Source organism: Barbatula barbatula (genome assembly GCF_947034865.1).
Source record: "Barbatula barbatula genome assembly, chromosome: 24".
Lineage (NCBI taxonomy): Eukaryota > Metazoa > Chordata > Actinopteri > Cypriniformes > Nemacheilidae > Barbatula > Barbatula barbatula.
In genome coordinates, this window is record NC_136787.1 from 16,425,518 (window position 1) to 16,448,076 (window position 22,559).

A 22,559-nucleotide genomic window follows, 5' to 3' on the forward strand; every position below is an offset into this window, starting at 1 on the left:
TACAGTTGCAGAAAAATTAAGAGACCACTCAAATTATTATTATTTTTCTGAATTTACTATTTTTAGATAGACGTTTAAATAAAATGATCTTTTTATATCAGAACATTGAAATGTGACAATGTTTGCAGATCTTGAATATTGCAAAGTTCAGATTCATGTTTAAACACCACAACTCGTTTTATTTATTGTGTTTTTGGGGTGAGTTCAAAATTAAACATGAGGGAATGAGTCTGATTTTATTTCACACCTTAAACGCATTCTCTCATTCCTTCACATTGCTTGTGGCTGACTATGTCATTCCTGAAGTTTGTTTCTGTTGAGATTTAACAGACACTGGGCTGGAATTGCCTCAATACATACAGAAATACTGATGAAAGACAAAGCTGGAGTGATTTCTTAACTTTTTTTCACACCTTTATATATCTTGTAGTAAGTTATCAAATATCACGTGTTTCTTCCGTATCGTTCATCCCATGCAACAGCATGCCCTCCTGCACACATGAATATGTTCACACAGCTGCTTTAAGGGTGAACCTGGAGCCGGTGGTGAAGGGCACAGAACCCATGAAGCTGTTTGAGTGTCAGGCAGCGGATTATCGCCCCCGGGCAGCCCTGGAGGCCAGAGGGGTTGGCTGAACCAGACAGGAGTGCAGGAGGCCTCGAGTTTACACTCACTTGTGCCCTTAAAGTACACAAGAGCAGCTGGAACTCCCCGACACACAGCTGCAGCCAAACAAAACCACCAGGCCAGTTCTCACCATTCAGGGTAAGACTGCATAAACACATACTCGCACATATGCTGACTCTTCCTGCCAAGACACCCGTACGTGAAAATCAAGATGAATAGATGTGGCAAAGCACATAATTATTAAGCGACTCATTTGCCTCGCGGTTATGTTTGAGCTTCGCATGTACGAACGCTTCATGTTGCCCATTGCGATTTGTCATTTAGACCTTGCACTAGTTCGGCGGTCTTTGATGTTCACACGCACCTGTTTTGATCTTAGCAGCGGTTCTTATTTGTAAATGAAACTCCTGTAACTCTCTGAAAGAGAGTCGAGAATAGACATCTGTCTGAGAAACTATATGGTATTGGACGTTCTCAACATAATGGCCAGGCAGCCGAGCTTTTAGATGCGAGTTTTCGAGAGAGGGAAATGAAGCTGCCATCCTCGCATGACAGAGTGGATCATTTTCACAACTCGACCTAATCTGGTTGCCCAAATAAGATATCATCTCCGCTCACAAATAACTCCCTTCTGCTGCAACCTCTGTCACTCCAGACTGTCAATCTGTAAGAAGAGTTGTGGTTTTCTCAGGAGGGTCCTGTATGGTGTATTTATCTGTTACCTGTCTGTTTTTTTTATTGAGGACTGTTTTGAAGACTTACATATCAAATGATTTCAGGATGTTAATTTGAGTTCTTGTAGTTCAGTTGGAGCATTTTAGCAACTCTAGTTCAGGGGTTCGATTCTTAGGAGACAGATAGCGGAAAATGGTATAACGTAAATGCACCGACGCACCGCACTTGGATTTAAATGGAAATTGAACTCAAGAGACTTGTTTAATTTAACAACCCATTTTTTCTTCAAGGGGACAGTTCACCCAAAAAGATTCAATTTTCATTTACTGTATATTTTCATCCAATTTCTTTGTTCTTTGATACAAAAGAAGATAGTTTGAAGAATGCTTGTAAGCAAACAGTTCTTGGCCACCGTTGACAACCATAGTAGGAAAAATGACACATATTAGTGACCCAGAACTGTTTGCTGTCCTACATTCTTCAAACTATCTTCTTTTGTATCAAAGAACAAAGACATTTACAAATCATTTTCTCCTACTACGATAATCAATGGTTGCCTAGAACTGTCTGGCTACAAGCATTCTTCCAGATATCTTTCTCCGTGTTCATCAGAACAAAGAAATGTATATACAACTCTTTTGTATACATTTGTACAGTCTCCTTAAATGTCTGTGTGGTGAGGAAGGCGGGACGAGAGCTGTGACGCGGGGCCGGTGAGTGATAGTTGCAATCAGCTGTGCGCGCAACGGTCCCGCATCATTCACGGAGGAGATCGGGAGCTTAAAAGGACGACAGGCAGGACTGTTGACGGGAGAGGACCGGGCCCGGACATTGTGTTAAGTTTGTGTTTGTTTTACGGCCGGCAGTCGACCGTGAGGTGGCTGCCGGTCTTTACTTCCGTGTTTATTGTTTGTTTATGTTTAATTAAAGTTGTATTATTTGAATGTCCGCCGGTTCCCGCCTCCTTCCTTCCCTTCTATGGATCTTTATTACAGTCTGCCTTGCTATTGTAGTTTTTTTAGGCAAGCCCTTCTTATGAGGCCATTTGATCCAGAGAAAAAGATCAAGCTTATTTATTATTTTTGTCCTATATTTCTATTAAAGGTTATGCTGGTAGTTTGGTTTTGAATTGCTTTGAAGTACAGGTTTAGAAGGAATCATGCTTTTTCAGCAATCACAGAAACACATAATGAAGATCAATAAGTGCTCTCTCTCTCTCTAGAGCAAAATAATTTTATTCTAGTTGGCAAATCTAAGACACGCAAGACTAATCCTGCAGTATACAGACCCCGTGAGTTGAAATTCCATTGAAATTTTTTGTCTCACTTGGCAGAGAAATTTAAACCATGTCCATCTTTTGAAGAGCAGAGGGGTCTGGGAGGAATTGGAGACCCACTTGATTTCTTTTGGCTAAGCGCTTGGTTTTGAATTTGTGAGTTTTGAAGATTCAGCGGAGAACTCCATCCAGATATCAAAGCGATTCATGTTCCACTTCTGTCGTGCATGATGTCTACTACTCAGAATTGCGAGGGTCGGCTCGGCCGAACCTATTTTCTGATACGGGAGAGCTCTCAGTCTTGGAAAGCAAGTGCAATTTTGCACACCATTTTACAAAACTGCTCCCAATCTTTCAAGGTCGGTCTTCGGCAGAACAAGTCGCAGGTTTATTTTTGTTAGAGAGCACAAGGAGGATGACGGATCAGCAAACTGCTAGTCACACTTTGAAATGATGCTTCAAAATATATTTCTCCTGTGAGTTTTGTTGTTGTTTATAGTTTTCCTAGTGTATTTTTCTGCTCAGGATTAAAAGGACTTTTCGGTTCGTCCGTCCTGCCTGTTTACTTTCAGCGACAGACTAATCCTAAATCATAAGCCATTTTACCGTCTCAGTTTTTCCGTGGCGGTGAAATGACTCGGGTAGCTGGCTGCCTGCTTCGCTCATCTTGGAATGATGTAGGGTAGGGAAAGGTATGAGGAATAACAATAAAGTAATCTTGTTTCCTTCGGCTTTTGACCAATTTCACCGTACCGATAGAGGCTTATGACACGCAATTTCTAAACACTTCTCAAGCGCCAAGGTAAAGTAGCTCTCTGACAACAAGACAACAGGCCTGATTGCCTCTTGCACAAAAGACTCTTCCATTTCTCTCTCTCGCTCTCTCTCCCTCTCTCTCTCTGTTTTTCTCTGGAGGAGGTGAGGATGCTAGAGGGCCGCTTTTTAATGAGCTGTAGCATCAGCAGCACTCAGGCATAAATTGCTGACACTGTTTACTGCAGGCGTTTTGCTCCTCTCAGCTGACCCTTTAGCTTCTACAGCCACTGTTAAATAAAGCCGCTCTGCTCTTTCACAGGTAAGACATTCAGACGGCATCTAAATCCACCTCATAAAATCCAAATGAGTCGGAGGATGGGGTCTGTTGAGGACGGTCGCAAAACGCATTGTGAAAAACCAATTGACATCTGATGTTTATGCGCGTGATTCATTGTGGTGCTTTATTGTGAGCTGAAACATCGTTTGATCTGAAAGACTTGGTTACTGGTGATGTAACCGAGACTGGATCGCTGTGGTCTTTTAAAGGAACAGTTCACCCAAAGATGAAAATTATTTGATCATTACTCTCTTCTCATGTCAAACCTGTGTCATACAGGTTTGACATGAGAAGAGAGTAATGATCAAATAATTTTCATGAATCTTACTTTCTTCTGCAGAACACAAAATAAGATATTTTGAAGAATGTTGGTAGCCACACAACACTGGATCCCATTGACTTCCATTGTACAGACACAAAATCACCAAGACATTTCTCAAAATATATTTTACAATATCTTCCACAGCAAATAAAAAAGTCGTACAGGTTTGTTTTGGCGTGCGTGAATAAATCTGAAATAAAAGTAAATTATAATTATAAAATAAAAATAAAATGTCGTCCACCAATTATTATTTGACTATTCACAAGTAATTGTGAAAAACAAGTGTATATTTACAAATATTAAGTTAAAACCTACAGTTTAGGTAAATGTTCCACATGATTTCACAGGAATTTATAATTAAGTATTTGTATAATGTGACAATTAAAAATATGTAAATAATTGTAATATAAATGCCGCAAAGGTGAGAAGCAAAAACATACAAATGAGATGCAAATTTATACAAATGATCCATTTTGTTAAATAGTTCCAAATTGCTGTGAGATCACTGAATTGGTTTATGGCCCCTTTCACATTAACATGTACAATTTCACTGTACAATAAAAATGTGAGGATTACACCAGTAATGATTATTTTCATATTTTATGTATTTGAATATTTGACCATTGTAAACATCATAAAGTACACAAATATGATGCTAGTTATAAAAAGGTTGACGCCTCTAAACAAAAGTTGTATTCCTCTGTAAGTCTACATAAAAAACATCTCAACAAAAGCAAACCTTCCAAGATCCCACTGGCATAAATGTATATTCAATATTACCCAAGCATGTGTTTTTTGTAAACCGAGCGTTTGTAAAGTTTTCGAAGGGCAATATTACAATGAACCGAATCAATCGTACGTGTTGATCTTGTAAATAACTCCCCTTTCATCTCTCTCTCTGGCTTTCTGTTCTCTGCAAGCATTCAATGCTCTGCCCGCACGCTGTTCTTCTCTTCCTTTGTTATGATCGCAATTGACGTCGTCTGGGAGTGATATTTAAATCCGTGTCCAGGAAATGGAACCGCAGGAATCCAATAACAAAATTCATTTGTCTAGATTTGACTCGGGGTGCTTTTCCCACTGAGAGGGGATGTGCCAAACCTCTGAATGTACTGATTGGATTTATTTATCTATTTGTGGCACTCATTAGAGGTGTCCGTGCTTTCTCAGAGCCCCTGCCTTGGATATTGGCCCGCTTACATGAAACCCAACTGCAGCGTCTCGTAAACAAATGCTGCTGTGATGTCTCGGCTGGAGATGGTACGCTTGTTTTAGGAGATGCATTTTTCTCCTTTTATCTGTGTTGTTTGCCATGAAGGTGTAATTGATCGGCGATGCTCTTTGAGAAATCGATATGACGTTCCATAATAAGTAGAAGTGAACTTGAAATCAATGTGAAATCACAAATGACCCCATTATTTTTTATTTTGATCTGATCTTACCAAATGTGATTAACTTTTAAGCATAAAGAAGAAACCTGTTTGAATAAACACAAATGTTCCATAGAGATTTTTGAGCGGATTCCTGTATGTGGGAGTGAGTCTGAACATCTGAGGTGGTGAACGCTTGTAAAATGTAACACTTCAAATATTCATTCAGCAAGGTGAGGCATTTCTAACTCCTGCACTTTTGTAGACACGCAGTATTTATGTTTTTCATATCCATTGTAAACTTCTATGTTTGCAAGTTTGCTCCAAACTTTGAACAATTTTATTTCTGTTTGGTTGGAGGACTCATGGTGACATTTCTTCGTTGTGTTCTGTCGCTTTCATAAATGTTCGAAATGCCAGGGCAACCATGAAGATCCCTCGAAAACACAGGATGTTCTTTTTCTCTCTCTCAGTATTTATTAAGAGAATAGCTCAAAAATGAAAATTCATTTTTTTGTCATATTTGGTCAATACACTCATTCGATTGTAATGCAGGAACACTCCTATGGGATTGACGGTTAATGGTTTGTTCAGAGATGCTCTGATGAACTAATATCGTTTGGGTCATAGGTCAAAACGGAGTCCAGGCACCTGGGTTTGAACCTGCAGCCCATTGTCGGCTCATAACCATTGAAGGTTAATTTATTTTATTAATATACATGTTTATTATATTATGAATAAGAGGAACCGACCGCTCCCTCCACCCCTCATCCGGACAAACATGTCATCGTTCTTTAGAGCAGTTTGGACCGTTTAGGGCTACTTGTAGTAACAACATGGCGAATTCCATGTAAGGGTAAGTGATGTATGTAGACAGAAATGACTCATTCTAAGGTAATACAATTCATTATGCAAGATCTCTATACATCTCTGAACTATAAACAAAACTACATCTACTACGACAGAATACTACTCTAAGAAAACTACTTAGAACAGAATTGTGACGTTCTAAGAAAAGTAGTAGCTTGGCCTTGCTGCCGTCTCGTAACACTGTCCCACAGAAATTGTGCCACATCAATGGAAGGCCGAGAGGCGGTTAAGAAAGATGCACCTCGCTGAGCTGCGCTTTATTGAATTTAAGACAAAATCGACCAAAGTGGTCTCCAGAGACACGGCGGGCTCCTCCATTCCTCTGATGTGTCAACTGTTCTCACATAAAAAGACAAAAAAAGCAGAGGAAACGCGGCTGTTCAAAGGGCAAAATGTTTATTTCCTTCAGTGAATATATTCGCATGCAAATACATACCCTTTCTATCGGGGCTTTTATTTTTCTATCGGGGCGTTTTCCAGACTTGGGGAAAGTAGCTCGGGCTGTCTCACTTTGCAAGTTAATGAGAAATGTATAACACATCCTTTTCACCTCCCGCGTTGAATACCGCTTACCTTCACATCTCGGTTTCATTTCCTGTTTATTTCATTAAGTTTCAAGGTGGACAGGTGTCTGAGCGCCCGGTCCGAAACTTATTTAGCCTGCTAAGCTGAGTTTGTGGAGTTTGATACCGGCAGAAGTGTTTGAGTTGCCGCGAGTTGATTTATGGTGCAGGTTCAGCAGTCTTGTGGATCTCAGCACTGTCATGTTCTGCTTCTCTATGCGTGAGACACTGTCTCATGCTTCTGTGTGTCAGTGAACTTTATTAAGAGTCCAGGGATGAAATTTATAGATTTATTCTTCAAAGGGAGTTTTGAGGGGTGTGTAGATTTACTAGACCCATAACAGTGGTCCTGAAGATTTATTTGATCATTTGTAACGGCGACCTCCCTCTCTTTTTTTCTTTAGGAAGCTGTGCCGTGTTCATCCAGCAGCCTCATGACCTGGTGGTCGTGGCCGGGCAGCCCGTGACTCTACCCTGCTCCATCAGCGGATATCACGGAATGGTGTTGTGGGTCAAAGACGGACTCGCTCTGGGGGTCAACCGAGATCTGTCAGGTAAGATCTTTTTCACCCCAAAAATCTAAAGTTTCAATTATTAACCCACATATCGTTCAAAACCTGTATACGACTCTTTCTTCTGTTGAACACAAAAGAAGATTTTTTGAGAAACATGAGAAAAGAGGTTTTGTGTCCATATAATAGAAGTCAATGGGGACTAACGTTGTTCGGTTGCCAATGTTCCTTAAAATGTCTTCTTTTGTGTTCTGAAGAAGAAATACATGTTTGGAGTAAATTATGAAATACGTTTTTTGGTAACTTATCCCTTTAATCCTTTCTGGGAAGTTAAGATTTGTAAAATTATTCAATGATGTGATTGAAACATACTGTAATTTTCTGTTTCACTTACTTACAAAGGTTTTAAAAATGCTCTTAGTTTGTAGCTTCCGTACCCTTTTATTCACATGCACAAAGCTGGCCGAGTACATCATTGGAATTCCTTAACAATTTATATAATTGCAATTTATGTTTACAAAGGATATACAAGTTATTATCGTAAGGGTATGAAGTACAAAGTAGAATCAAGGACTTTAAACAACGAAATTACTCTCTGGTTAAGCACCATAGTACGATGCATCTTGCTAGTACTAGCTATCATGACTGTTTCCCGAAAACATAGTTACTTTGTCGCACATCTGTCGTTTGAACAACGTTGGTTCAACAACATAGTTCATGACGTCACATGGGCGGTGCAGCAATTTCGTCTTCTAATTAATCTGTTTATATCTATTAATGTCATATTATTGTTGATAATAATGTACACTGCATCTGTGAACAATTTTTTGTTATCAGATTTTTCTCTCTATTGTTTTTTTACTCATTCATACCTAACTCCTCCCAGGGATTCCCCAGGGCCCTAGAGCACGTAGGCCCAGGCATATGCACTTTAAAAATACGACGCTATTTTCTTGACAAACTAAACGATGTCAAATTGAATTTGCGAAATTAGAACGATGGATATTGAATGCACTGCATGTCGCTTGCTTACCTTGCTCGAAAGAATGATGTATGTTAGTCTACATGACATAACAATAAGGAACTATGCTTCTCACCACAGCTGTAGTTCCAACCACGCAACTTTGCGATGCTGCTTGCGATCGATCACGCACCCCAGGCTAGTTTTTCTCCCATGCAATATCTGTTCTTTTCTTATTCTCTCTCACTGTAGGAGAAAGCCTTGTTTGTTTCAAATATTCCAAGCGATGAATTAAATCATTCAAAATGTTGATGAAAGCAAAACATATCCCTGTGTCCTGCAGGTCTTGTAGGTCCGAGCCTTGCTGTGAGCTTTGCAGATAATATGATTGCACTGTGCGCTTCATTTGGGTCACACAGGTTTCCTCATACTTTCACTCGATTTGCAGAACGTCACGAGGTGTAGATCATGCAATGACACTCCGTGAACCAGTTAAAGGAAGAGTTACTGCCAAGCTTATATATATATATACATTCTGTCGTGATTTCTTTAATTGACATGCAACCGAGTGTGAAATGTTTTTGTTTCCACTTTATTTTGTGTAGCTGTGAATGCGGACTAAAATCAGTCGAGACATTTGTTGCTCGCAACAGCTGCATGTCTCTTCTGAACTCGTATCATCTACACAGAGACGCTGAAAACCTCAAACATGTCTTCGTCTGGTCTTTTCGCTGTAAATACAAGGAGAATAGACCATTCTGTCAGGCTGTGAATGCATCCCCTGACATCCTGTTAGCCGGCAGCCTTGCCGTTGTTTCTCGCTAACTTTTTTCCAATTGTTGTGAAGGTTTCGCTTCAGAAAGTGCCTGCCTGTCAAAAGTAGCGGCAAGCAAAGCAACAATCGGGAATTAATTGCATTTCTATCATTAATTAAAGCAAACACTTCATCATCCCACAGAACCCCGGAGAGACGCGCCGCCAGCACAGCTGCTTCACATTCAAGCGATGAGATTTACAAATTAATTTCTGCAAACGAATTGAAATGTTCTCAAACTCAGAAAACTTGTCACCACGCAAACATATGCAAGGATAACCTTAAAGTCATCTTCGTCGTATGTTGTTGTTTTTCAAATAGACACCAAATCAGATACGAGTTGATGTGATGAAGCTGTATTTGCAGCTGACTATCAGATTAATACAAATATGCAAAACATTATTTTAGCGTTTTTATATTCACTGTACGTTCGTCCCTTAAGCTTTCATTTGCTGAATGTCGCTTGTAAATTTGATTCAGTTTGTTATTAGCTCTTGGAAGTATTTTAAGTGTAACGAAGTGTAATTCAAGGATTTATTCTAGTATCTAGTATTGATAATATGGTTATCAAACACAGTTACTGATAATTGTTGGGTCCAGGGGTCAGATAAAAAAGTATCTTTTAATATTTAAAGAGGCAGCCTTTGACTGCGACCTTAGTTAGTCCATCTGCGAAGGTGCTTAAAAGGTTCTTCACGGCGATGCCACTGAAGAACCATTTTTGATTCCACAGGGAAGCATTCATTCAAAGGTTCTTTATAGAACCAACTCTTTCTTACCTTTCTACAAAAACATTTTGTGCAAAAGAAGGTTCTTCAGATGTTAAAGGTTCTTTATGGAACCAATTAGACAAAAAAAGGTTCTTCTTTGGCCCAGCAAAGCACCTTTATGTGTAAGAGTGTGTATACTTTACCAAAGGAAGGAGCTCTAGACGTCTCCACGAGTCATTTTTAGCTCCGGCCCCAGGCAGCATTTAGTCATGGACGGAGCTTTTTAATTGAGCCTCTCCGGGCTTTTCTTTCCTGTCCACTACATCCGTCTCTCTGAGCATTTATAAGCATCCAGGGACTCTTGATATCATTGTACCATAGTATAATCGAGTGCAGTGCTCTGATACTTAACCAGCAGCATCAGCTGGACATTTGATGGGTTGTGAAAACGATACTCATAAAAGCGCAAAAATGACCTTTGGTTGGACGTGATTTTCTTGATAGTTTCAAGTGTGAAGCGATTCATCGATTTTTACGAGTCATTGTGTAAATCCACAGCACGGTGGGGAAACGTCTGACCAGGTTGAAAAATAATAAACATGGATGTCTGGATGTCACCGTAGCTTGTGGAGTGACAGATGTCACATCAGAGATTGTAGCGATCTGCTACGAGTGAGTTTCCATCCACGAGCGTGTGATAAATCCATGTCCCGGCTCTCTATCACAGCCGCTATTGATCCGACATGAAGCCAAATCCATTTCTGTGGGATTCATTACCTTTAATAGGGTCATTTCACATTGTTTCTGCTAATTGACAGCCATTGTCTGAAGCAGTCCAGTCAAGCATATTGGGGAATTCATCAGCGCTTTATTGAGGCGCCTGTATGCCTCAATAATCCCTAATGAAAACGGCTCTTAAATAAAAGGCAAAAGAAGATCCAGTAGCGGCAACCAGTAATGGCACTATTGATTCCTAATACGGGGCTTATTACCTGACAGGACAGGATGGCCAAACACAGTCTTTAATATATCACATCACCTGCTCCCTACAGACACACTGTACCATGAGAACTGATAACAGAGGGGGCGATGTAAACACGTTCGGGGCTGTCATCCGTGTGCTGATATTGTAACTCCAAGAGAGCATCTTGCTGGTACTGTATGTCATTTTGAAAGTGAGGTCGTCGTCCACTCTTTCATAGACTTGAATGGCTAGTCATCAGTCTTTTCAAATAAGCATGTGGAGATCTTTATATTGAAGTGGTAGAAGCTTCTGCGATAAATCCTTTTGCAGTATGTTGTAAGTAAAGATGTACATTATTCCTGTCAAGGTTTCAATTCACTTGTACGGAAGTTTTTTTCTGTTACTTTCAGGCATAAATACTACTCAAAGCTTAAAACTTTAAATGCGTCTGATTTCACTCACTGAGATATTTGTTGTGTTGTCTTGTGTTTTAGGTTACCCGCGCTACGACGTGATTGGAGACCACAGTAAAGGGGAATATCACCTACTGATTCAAAGGACAGAACTGGCTGATGACGGCAGCTTTGAGTGTCAAGCTATCCAGGTTGCTGGCAGATCACGGCCCGCTCGACTTACTGTCCTGGGTCAGTCATGTTTAACACCAAAACCTTATGTGACATAGAAAGATTGTAGCCGACGGCTCAAGTTATAAATCGTTGTTATAAGCTTTTAGACAGTTTTAAACTATTGGTTAAAAGTAATACTTGTGAACAAACACCTTTAAATAGATTTTTCTCATGAACATTTGTTGATGTTGTTGATATTACAGATTACATTAATGATGTTAAATATAAACAAATTAGTATATACGGTATATAAAAAATATTTTATATATATTCAGTATATATATATATATATATATATATATATGAAGAGCTTGGTTCCAAAATGAGATAACTTGTATATATATATATATCGTAAAAGGTAAAAAGGCTGTACAATATTAACATTTACCAAAAACGCTAAAATCAAAATAATTTATTAGCAAAATCCAGTGACAAACATAAAGGATGAGTAATAATAATGATATATGACAAAAAACAAAACTAATAACTGATTCATTTTCCAGTAGTTACAGTATATTATAGGTTGCTGAGACCTGTGGAAATCAGACGGTGTGTCTGAGTTCTTAAAAGCATCTGTGCTTCTTAAAGAAGCTCAATAAGGTTCTCCCATGCCATCAGACTTTAAAGCGCTTTTGGCCTCTAGTTTGCATCCTTTATTTTTAACAGTGCAGACAGATGGATGAACCGACAGACTGTCAGACAGATCGATAAATACTTTAACTAGCATTCATGCACTAAATGGCTAAAAGAAGAAGAGAGGGAGGGAACGATAGAACCGAACAGCACATCAGCGATAACACAGCGCATGTAGAGTCAATCTGCGAGTCAGATAAACGTGTAAGATTCTGAAATCAGGGCTAATCCGCTTTTATAAGACACATTAGATACGTTTGCGATCGATAATGGGCCCCTGACACAAATGCATTGCGTCAGCTCAGCTCCCGCGCAGCCCGACTCAGCCTGATTATCATTATTGATTCCTCTCTTTCCTTTGTTAAAACTATGATATATTCCAGAGGAATAAGTTCATTACGCCGGCCTCCGAGTAACAACGTTTTTAACCAGTAATCTGAGTCTAGACACTTAGTGCCGAGCGAAGATGCCGGCGATTCTAGGTCCATTAAAATGATTAATTATAGATGAGGTGCCGCTCATTTGTTTTTATTTTTTGCTGGTCTGGTGGCAGCAGAGACAAATCATCGTGTTCCCAGGGCCGAGCCATTAGCCTGACATGTAATCCCACACAAACTGGCTTACTTTTGAAAAGTTGCATACAAAACCGCAAGCAAGCTCCTGAGAGAGGGAACGGACATTCGTGTAGGGACTCCGTCGTCTTCGTGCCGGGGGGCGTCGGCGGGTGACCGCAACGAGACCTGAATTTTCTGTCTTTTTCTCCTGACAGACAGATTTCGAAGTTTACTTTGTAATCTGATTGGCTGCTGTAAAGTCTTAGACCAGTCTGTGCCAGTTGGCTTTTTTTACTTTAAAGCTCTGTTGTGATGCCCGAAAATGATGTCCGTTTTTTATTCACCCTCATGTTATTCCAAACCTGTATGACTTTCTTTCTTCTGCAAAACACAAAAGAAGATATATTGAAGAACGATGGTTACCAAACAGCTTTGACCTCCATTGAATGCACTTAAAACCACTGAAACATTTCTCAAAATATCTTCTTTTGTGTTTCACAAAAAAAAGTATTTCAGGTTTTGAGTCACATTAGGGACTATCCCTTTAATGCCTCAAACACTGAATCTGCACACAAAAAGGCTCTCACGCAGTTCATTTCAATTTCGGATGTGTTGCTCCAAAATGACACAATCTTCGCCGAGGTGTTAGCAGCGGGGGGTCGGCCGACCCACCAAAGTGACATTTGAACTTTGAACCGCTGTGTCAGACTCGTGGGGTAACCCAGTTTGCTTTGTGGTGGCCGGGCTGCTGAATAAGACATGAGGCGGGGTAGGTACACATTGCTGAAGAAGGACCCCTGAGGCTAATTAGATCCGAGGAGTTCCCCGAAAGACAAGCAGAGGAGCTGGAGAGAGAGGGAAGCACTGTGCAGGAATTCAGTCGGTGAACCGTGGGGAGGAACCCGAGACACTCGCAAAGGTCACTATTGTTTGAAAAGAGCCACTGCAGTGTTTCTCTAAGCTCTCAGCATTTGTTCTGCTCATTGTCTTCAGGTCGAAGCTAAATTCGCTTGTACGATTCGCCGGCTTTTGGACGTAATTGGAAGCTTTCCTTCAGTTTTGACACGATTTGATTCCAATGAAAACAAGGCTGTGAGAGTTTGTCAGTTTGTTCTGATGTCTCCCTAAATTTTCTTCATGTGTGTTATCGACTGAATACGTCATAGAAAATGTTGAACGCCCTTCATTTTTGAGCTGCTTTGGATAGAGCGTCTGGAGACAGTTCAACCAAAAATGACTTTCTTCCACAGAACACAAAAGAAGATATTTTGAAGCATGTTGGTGATCCCAACAGCGCTCGCACCCATTCACATCGATTGAATGGACACAAAACTAATGCAAGTCAATCTTCTGTGAATAACTGATGCCGAAGATTAACACGTTTTAGCTTTTATACGTAAAAGAGTCATACAATTTGCAATTTAAGCAAGCAAATGAAAATCTGTGCTTTTATAAAAAATTCTGAATCTGGCTCAGAACCTTCACACAAACTCGGTCTTGACCAAATTGACATCCCAGCCGGCGCTGCATTTACCGGATTTACGTTTTCTAATCTAATTGTGCCGTCACTTCAGATTCATTAGGTCTAAATCTGGACTTCTCCGACTAGTAGTGGAAGAAAAGCTAGTGGATTAAAGCTTTGTACAAGATGTTATCCTTCGCTTTAAGAACGTGTTAAACAAGCCGTGTTAACCCCGTCCCGGAGGGAGACAAACATCAGTCCTAATGAGAGGACTTGGCAATTACTCGCAGTCTTTCAAAGTGAAGAGGCTGTTCTGTTTCTTCAGACACCGTCAGAGGATCATCACCTGATTCTGAGGAAACTAGAATAAACAAGCAGAGGAAAGATCGCCTGTTGTCTTTACACATCCTTTCACAGCAAGCCTGCTTCCCCAACCCAGTCCAGGTATACTCACCGTCTCTCCATACTAATGTCAGATCAGTAGCGGAGGAAAGCAAACAACGCTGTGAATAATACCTCCAATAACAGCCAAATGTCATTCTTTTTTTGTCTTATTTTTGTGTCTGTATTCCCACCGCAGTCGTTTGGTTTTAAATGCACAAGAGTCGTTCAAAGAATTATCACCCGTAATCTCTGAAAGCGCTTTGTGTTATGAATTTTTCACAGCGCATTTGAGTTTGCAACAGCTGGTCCTCGTTTTGAGCGGCACACTTTGTTGAAGAGTCAGTAAGCATGCGGTAACATCTGCATCTGGGAGAGATGTGAATTTTGCAGACTGGTACTTTATAGGCTAGTGTGAATCAGTCTCAGACGTGATGAAGGGAGACTGAGCATTTTCACAAATGTGACATGAGAGTTAATTTTAGAACACACAGGTAGATCCGAGGTGTTCGGGTAAAGATGGGTTTTTACACCTGAAATGAAACATGTGAAACTGTGCACGTTGTCAATTTATGCATGGTGGAAAACTGCTAAAAACAATTCATTATAAAATACGAAAAATCTGCTTAAAAAAGCCAAATCGGTGTGATCTCAGTGTTAATCACAGTTTGGTTAGTACCTTGCTTTTGGAAAGAAATCTTTATAATTCATTATATATTTACAAAATATCCACTATATACTATACTGTTAACGATAAAGAGAAGCGATGTCGCTGGGATCACTTTTCAAAAAATAAAATGTAACCATAATTTGACTTTAAAGGACCCGCATGTTTAAAATATAAAACTGCTGCGTACATGCTTAGATTAAACAACCCATAGTTATTTTCAACCCAGTGTTTTGTTGTATATTAACCCATGCTAGGTTGTTTTAATCCATTGTTGGGTCAAATACAAACATTTCTTGGATTAATTTAACCCATTGGCTGGGTTTGGCTGTTTTTGACCCAACGCTAGGTTGAAAATAAGTGGAGTGTATGCCAAATAACCATCATAGTTAGAAAAGAAAAACGTGCATTGTGATTGGCTCCACTCATTGTGAGTTGGGAGCTCGGCGCTGATGTTCACTGGTCTGTTTAGACCACATGGCTCTCTGATGTGGACCCTTTGGCCATGCGTATCACCTCTGAGTATCCCTGCCATGATTCCTGTGTTTCTGAGGATCAGACATACAATATCTGTGACATTCCTTCCCTCTCTGAGACCATTTTAAAAGTAGTCAAGCAGAAGCAGAGGGATAAATGTCTCTCTCAGTTCAGTGCTTGTGTCAACAATGACATCCTACGGTTAAAGCTCATCAGGCTGATGGCTATTTACTATTCATGTTGTAACCAACGTAACAGAAATTCATGGACGATAAATGATTATGAAACTTTTTATATTCATTTCGCTTGTTTCGCCAGCCTCAGCTCGCATATATGGCAACCTGTCATTATTTTAATTAACACATAATACTGTCAAATGACAAGGCCGGTGTTATTAAGCGCAACGTAATTAAGAAATAAACCGTGAATTGTCCGATGGGCTGGTGAAAGCTGTCAGTGTAACACTTTAATATCAAATCAAAAAATATTTCTTAAATATATAACAGTCAAAGTTTCATGGAAGTGTCTGGAGACAGGTTTAAGCAACTGCAATCTCTTTATTCTCACCTCTATTTTTCTTTAATGTGGTGAAGCGTGCGCTTCATATCCGTTTTATCCCCTCAAACAAAGCAAACTAGCAAACAGAGTCAAGGTCAGTCGGAAGCTCTCCCTTCGATAAGCTGATGGGAGAATGTACGATAATGATTTTTATTACCGACTTTTGCAAGGCTGTTTGGCCATCATATTGTCCAATTAATGTTGTTTAACATGTATTTTATTGTTCGTTTATATTTTACCCATGAACATGCCATAGACTTTCATTACTAACGGTAAAAATAGTTCTTCTGTAAAACTGAACTCAACATGAACTGACTCTGTGTTCGCAAAATGTATGTAATGTATGTATACTAAGCGCTCGCTGCATTAACAAACTAGCGTTTAGTAGGAAATTTCAAAAGCCTCCGTCAGGGTTAAAACAGGGCAGCATCATTATCCAAACCGGGCGAGACTCGCACAATGTTGTTTCCAATTGTTTGTTTCTTGGTGGAAGATCACATCTGCACCCACTTAACTTTTCTTAACAAAACCTCTGTGACTATTTTTAGTTAACATACATGAACAGGTTAATTGCTAAAGGCTGCGTGCTGCTGTGTAGTACAGCAACTGAACCCAGGATGAAAGTGATTAATCCACTGTGCCACCAATTCCTGCGAGAGGAGGACAGAGCGAGGGAGAGACATCTCCAGTTGTAAGACCAAAACCAGGTACATTACAAAATAGGTCACATTTCCCACAATACCCCTTCTCTCTTGTTTCCAAAATGAAATTGCTCCATTTTTCTCCCTCCGCATGCTGAATGACTCGAAGTGTCTCAGGGGTCCGGTGTATCAAGAGGCCGGGCACAGAAGTAATTCAGTGCCGGCTCTCTTGCTCCGTGAGACAGTTTCTCCACGCTCAATTACGCCGGGATGATTAATCCATCTTGTTGACCAACTCCAGACAAAGATGATTGGCTATGTTACAGGGCCGGAGTTCAACCGAAAATGAAACTCACCGTATAATAACCAACTTGTATGACTTTCTTCCATTAACTTATTTTCTTAAATGGTGACCGTAGTCCAGCTCCTAACTGATAAAACACCATTGCAGTATACTCCAGAGTATTTTCCAGTTTTATTCAAACGATGCGATAGCTTTGTATAAGAAAGGGTTTGACAATGAACGTTTTATATTGCAGAGATTGCATTTTCATAGCTTAAAGGGATAGTTCACCTAAAAATGTAAATTCTGTCACCGTTACCTTCTGTCAACAATCTTGCCATGCAATGCCTGTATATGACTCATTGTTTTATGGAGCACAAAAGAAGATATTTTGAGGAATGTTTTTGTGTCTATAAAAAAGTAAATGGGGGTCAGTGAAGTTTGGTTACCTGTGTTCTTTAAAATATCTTCTTTTGTGTTCTGCAAAAGAAAGTCATACAGATTTCGAATGACATGAGGATGTATTTTTGGGTGAACTGTCCCTTTAAGAGATGACAACGTTCTTATTTGTGATTCATAAAGCATCAATGCATCGTAGTATGTCCCAGTGCATGCATATTATTTTGCTACACGCTAAAATGTATATACTTTTCCATAACAAAAACGGTATATACTTTGTGCGAATAGTTTAAGTATGCGATTTGGGACTCAGCACATGTCTCTTACAAAATTCTGTAGAAAAATGGAAACTTACTCTGACTGTGGAGATCAGGACCAAAACATTTGTGAACATTTAAGATTTTGTTTTCATTTTTGGGTGGACTGTCCCTTTAAGAGATGGCAAGGTTCTTAGCTGTGATTTATAAAGCATATGTGTCTCACAAGATTCTGTAGAAAGAAAGCTCAAATATGAAACTTACTTTGGAGAATGTAGAGATCAGGTCCGAAACATTTGAGAACGTTTGTAAGATTTTATTTTAGATTTAAGTGCAATTCACTCTCAATTGAATCTCATTGGTGGGATTCTTGCTTTAATGATTTTTCTTTCCCTTTGTCTTATTTTGCTTTTTAAATCTGATTTCAAAACAAAATTGTATATGTTTAGTCTGCAGCGTGGATCTGTTTGCGCTAGGGCTTATTTGCAACCATGGCGGTCATGAGAAGGTTTAACGTGGTTGTGCCTGTTCCTGGTCCGGGAGCGCAGAACATGAACCATCTGGGATCTGCGCCACGGAGTCAAAGGATGCCATCCCAAGCTCCTCGAAAATGGCAGCGTGTGAATTCACACCGTAATATATTGGCACATGGCTTTCCAGAATCATTGGATGTGAATGTTTGGCTGCAGTCTCTCTTTCTCTCTCTAATTTAAACCAATCAATAACTTAAACTTCAGACAGACTGATTGACTTAAATGTTTTACTCATTTGCATACACTTAGCCTCTGGTCCTGCGGCCCTGGATAACAATCCCAGCATGCAATTGGGAGTTTTGTTTGTGTGGTTGAAAACGAACAAGTTCCGAATACGTGAAGCACTTAGATGTTTAAACAAGCCGTTGAGGATGACTTTGATGTCCAGATGACAAAAGGAATATGACACTGAATTTAATTGCTCCTGGAAATGAGAGTGGATTGTGAGTGGATGGAAAGTGCTTTGAATTATCTGACGCTAAATTAGACGCTGCAAAAAGGGTTTCACTCCAATTCTCTGACTGTTTATTAAAAATGTTTACTACTTGTCTCGCACACCATGAATAAAAAAGAAAAATCAAGAATTTTTGTACACCATTTGTACAACCTACCGTACATGAAAAATAAACGTGTGTTGATTGTTGGGTAGAGACGTGCGTTTATTTTGGTAGAGATCAGGTGCTCCTCAGGAAACAAATCAGATTTCACCCAAGCAACACATAGAGAGCAGAATATCATACTGTTTTTATTTAGGCCAGTAAAAAAAAGCATAGCAACAAGAAAACACTCAGACCACCTTATGAAACTCTGTAGCAACACTTGGTCATCTTTTAACGTGCATGTTTTACTTTTGAAAAATCTGACAGGCAAAAATGGCATTAAGAGAACTTAATGAATGGGAAACACACGCACCTTCGCGATTGCGTTCAGGGCAGAAGTAGTAGTCTTAGTCCAGCCGCTCACAGGGAATTACAAATTGTCCTTTTTGTAATTCGTCAAAATCACAGACGGCCTTCCGATTTTTCCGCCAATCTGTTAAACTGAGAATTTACACGACCTCTGCTTACAAATTGGAACCAACGGCTCACTCCACCCCTCCCTTTAGAAGCACTATGGTGGCTGTCACAGGACTAAGATGTCGGCATGTCTGCTCGATGTTTTTATGAAACGAACTCTGTAGAGCAGTATTGTCCGTTTTTAGGGCTACTGTATGTCCATGCAAGGGGACCCGCAGTGTATGTAGATAGAAAAAGCTCATTCTAAGATAATAAAATACACAACTCTTCATTTTGTAAGGTCTTTATACACCTCTGAAGACTGTGTAACTGAAGAGAGTTATGTATGTTATTTAGCATTTCTGTCAATAGATCCTCCAAGAAATGACAAACAGTCCCTTTAATGTTTTCGTCTTTTTTCATTTTTTTCTATGTCTTCTATCTCTCCAACCTGTGCCGTGGCCTGATAGTGGCCTTTATATTCAGAGGCAGAAGGAATGTTCGTTCATTCTGAGAATGATTTCTCCTCTGATTTTTCAGCGGAGACTTGATTGGTTCCTGGAGGAAATAAACCGGTAACAAATCACACAGGTCTCCAGGTAGAGACCGTCAGCGAGCACAGGACCAAATCTCAACGGTATCATCCGAGACATCTGAAGGGAAAATGTCCAGCGTCGAGTATGAAGTCCTTGAAATAACTGTCCTGAGACTTGCTTCTTGTAAGGGAACATGAGCCGAATATCCCCTCTGCACCACAGACCCACCTAGATAAATATTTTATTGCTCTTTTATAGCTCAGGAGATTTAATGCAGTTGTCAGTTGTATTTAATTGAAGTTCCGTCTTTGTTCCACATGTTTCTATTTAAATAAAAAGTCGTATTGCTGTATTTTTGTACTATTGCATTTGTGAATTATATTGTGAACAAAGACTAAATTGTGTGAACATGTTCTCACAGAGGCGTGAATTGTGTGAGCTGCGTGCGTTTGTGTATTGCTGTACGTGCGTGTGCTTCTCGTGCATGCACTTGTGGGTGGTTTAATGATATTTCGCCTCGTACTTGAGCTAAAATCTCCATTTGCTGGCTAGTTAATGACAATGCTGTCCAGGAATATTAAAGAGTTCTCATCTGCGCTTCTTTATATGAGCGGCGGTGCCACGTTCAGTCTTAAACTTCAATGTTACCATGGTGTCTTTAAGCACCCGGTAGTATCTCTTGTTTGTGGAATCCGATTGGCCATAAATCTTAGCGAGAGTAAATGCTTGCTGAAGTCTAATCGGTACGAAATGAGTAATGGGGTCTCAGCTTCACTCCTAATGAAGTCAGCATCTCTGGGACCTCCCCCAACAACAAAAGCCCCCCATACGTCCTGCTCTGGCATCTTCAAATACTCCCTCCTCTTCTCGCGTCTTCCTGCCCTCTCTCTCTTTTGCTCTCTCCCCTGCGCTGTCTCTTTGGAGCGATCGAGATGTACCAGCTGCTTGTTGCCTTTGATTTAGACTTGCCCTAGATATGCTCCCTAATGAGCTGAGTGCTCAATCAATAATTTAGCCGAGTCTGAATGAGAACCAGGCTGATCATAGTTGTGAAAAGAGTGAACTGAAATCAGTGCTATTCAGGACTTTTTGACTCATCTCTATATCTCTCGCTCTTTTTTTTTCTCGTACTGTTCACTATTGTTTGTGGTACAAGAGGGTAAACTTCTGTCTGATTTTGCAGTTCCTCCTGAAGACCCTGTGATAACTGGAGGTCCCGTGGTGAGCCTGCGTGCCGGGGAATCGCTCAACCTCACCTGCCACGCTGACAACGCCAAACCGGCCGCTTCTGTCATCTGGATACGAAACGGAGAGGTGCTAAACGGTGCATCGTACTCCAAGGTACAACTGTCCACTGTTTCTGTATACCATCAAAGTCAAATATTTGAACTAGTTTGTATATTGTTTTATAGGCGTGGGGGGATTTGAACTTAACGCACCCTTGATCCCCCAAAAGGTGTTTTGAACGTTTCATCAGAACATTTGGTTCAATTTAGATGCAGTTGGGATGCCAAAAAAATGCTGCGTCGAACTTTTTTGACAAGAGTAATCAAACGCACCTGTGATGCCCAAAAATGCTGTCTTGGATATTTCCAAGCACCCCCTCGATGACTAGAAATAGGGTCTCGCAACATTTCAGTTTTTGAATTAGTTAATGTTCGAACTAGGGCAGTCACAAAATCACAGTTTTAATACACGGTTAACGTTGCCGAAATATCCCGCAATTACGATATTACCGTGGTATCAGTTATTATATAAAAATATTTTTTTAATAATTTGTCAGTGTTTTTATAAATACGTATATATATTTAGGTGCTATATTTTTTACGATATTATTATGTTAACATGACATCACAAATCATGATTTATAACACCACAGTTGTTCAAACATGTAAAAAAACATAAACACTTACATTGGAAATGCATTAGCTAACATGAACTAACTTTAATCAAATTAGTTTTTCAGCATTTATTCATCTTTTTTAATGTTCTTTAATCCCAATACAATACTATTCTTTACTAAATGTATTCAATCCTGAAATAAACATGAACATGAAGATTAGTAAATATTGTTTACTGCATGTATTGTTTATTGTTAGTCCATGTTAGCTAATACATTAACCTATATCAAACATTTTGACACACAGTTTGGATGATTGATTATAATTTTTTGGCTACAGTTCATATTTTCAATATTAACCTACTGTATATCCCCCTTTCACACGTCTCCCATGCACCACGCTCGACTGCGCATCCTCGAAACGCTTGACTCTGTCAAATTAACGGTGAGCACGTACTAATTTTTTATTTAATCCTTGGGGCAGAGTGGAGCTGTAAACGCAGCGCTTTAAATATGTCATAATGGATAGACATTCCAGCGCTCCAATATGAATGCGCTCCTCAGCAATGTGCTCAGTTTATCAGCTTTGGGAAAGAAATTGAGAGAGTGGAGGAAATGTGTTTAAAGCAGCGCTCGTACCAATGATTGTAGAGTGTAATCTGCTCATTTGGAGTAAGCCGAACCCCTCAGCACCCACCGAAGAGACTCCCTTCATTAATTAACCGGCCTTAATTTAGACACGAGCAAACCAGACAGGTTACTTTTCTCCAGCAGAAGCGCCGCTTTCAAATCTCTTCGGCACTCTTTTAAACGCTTCTGAAATGATCAAGTACCTCCATGAGACAGATAAAGGAAAGCTATTCGCATTTCCAAAGTCGTGCTAGTACACAGTAGATATTAGAGGAAAGATGGCTTGATTAAATACAATCGGGGGCATTGCAAATATTCCAAACGCTCAG

General features: G+C 39.9%; 1 protein-coding gene across 1 annotated transcript in view; it reads left to right on the forward strand.

Annotated features, from left to right (window-relative positions):
- Positions 1 to 22,559, forward strand: part of kirrel3a (kirre like nephrin family adhesion molecule 3a) — a 108,073-nt gene that overhangs the window by 51,701 nt on the left and 33,813 nt on the right. Inside the window, exons 2-4 of the mRNA XM_079449258.1 lie at positions 7,202 to 7,351; positions 11,253 to 11,402; positions 20,944 to 21,101. Of these exons, the coding sequence (XP_079305384.1) occupies positions 7,202 to 7,351; positions 11,253 to 11,402; positions 20,944 to 21,101 (458 nt within the window). The remainder of the gene's footprint in view (positions 1 to 7,201; positions 7,352 to 11,252; positions 11,403 to 20,943; positions 21,102 to 22,559) is intronic.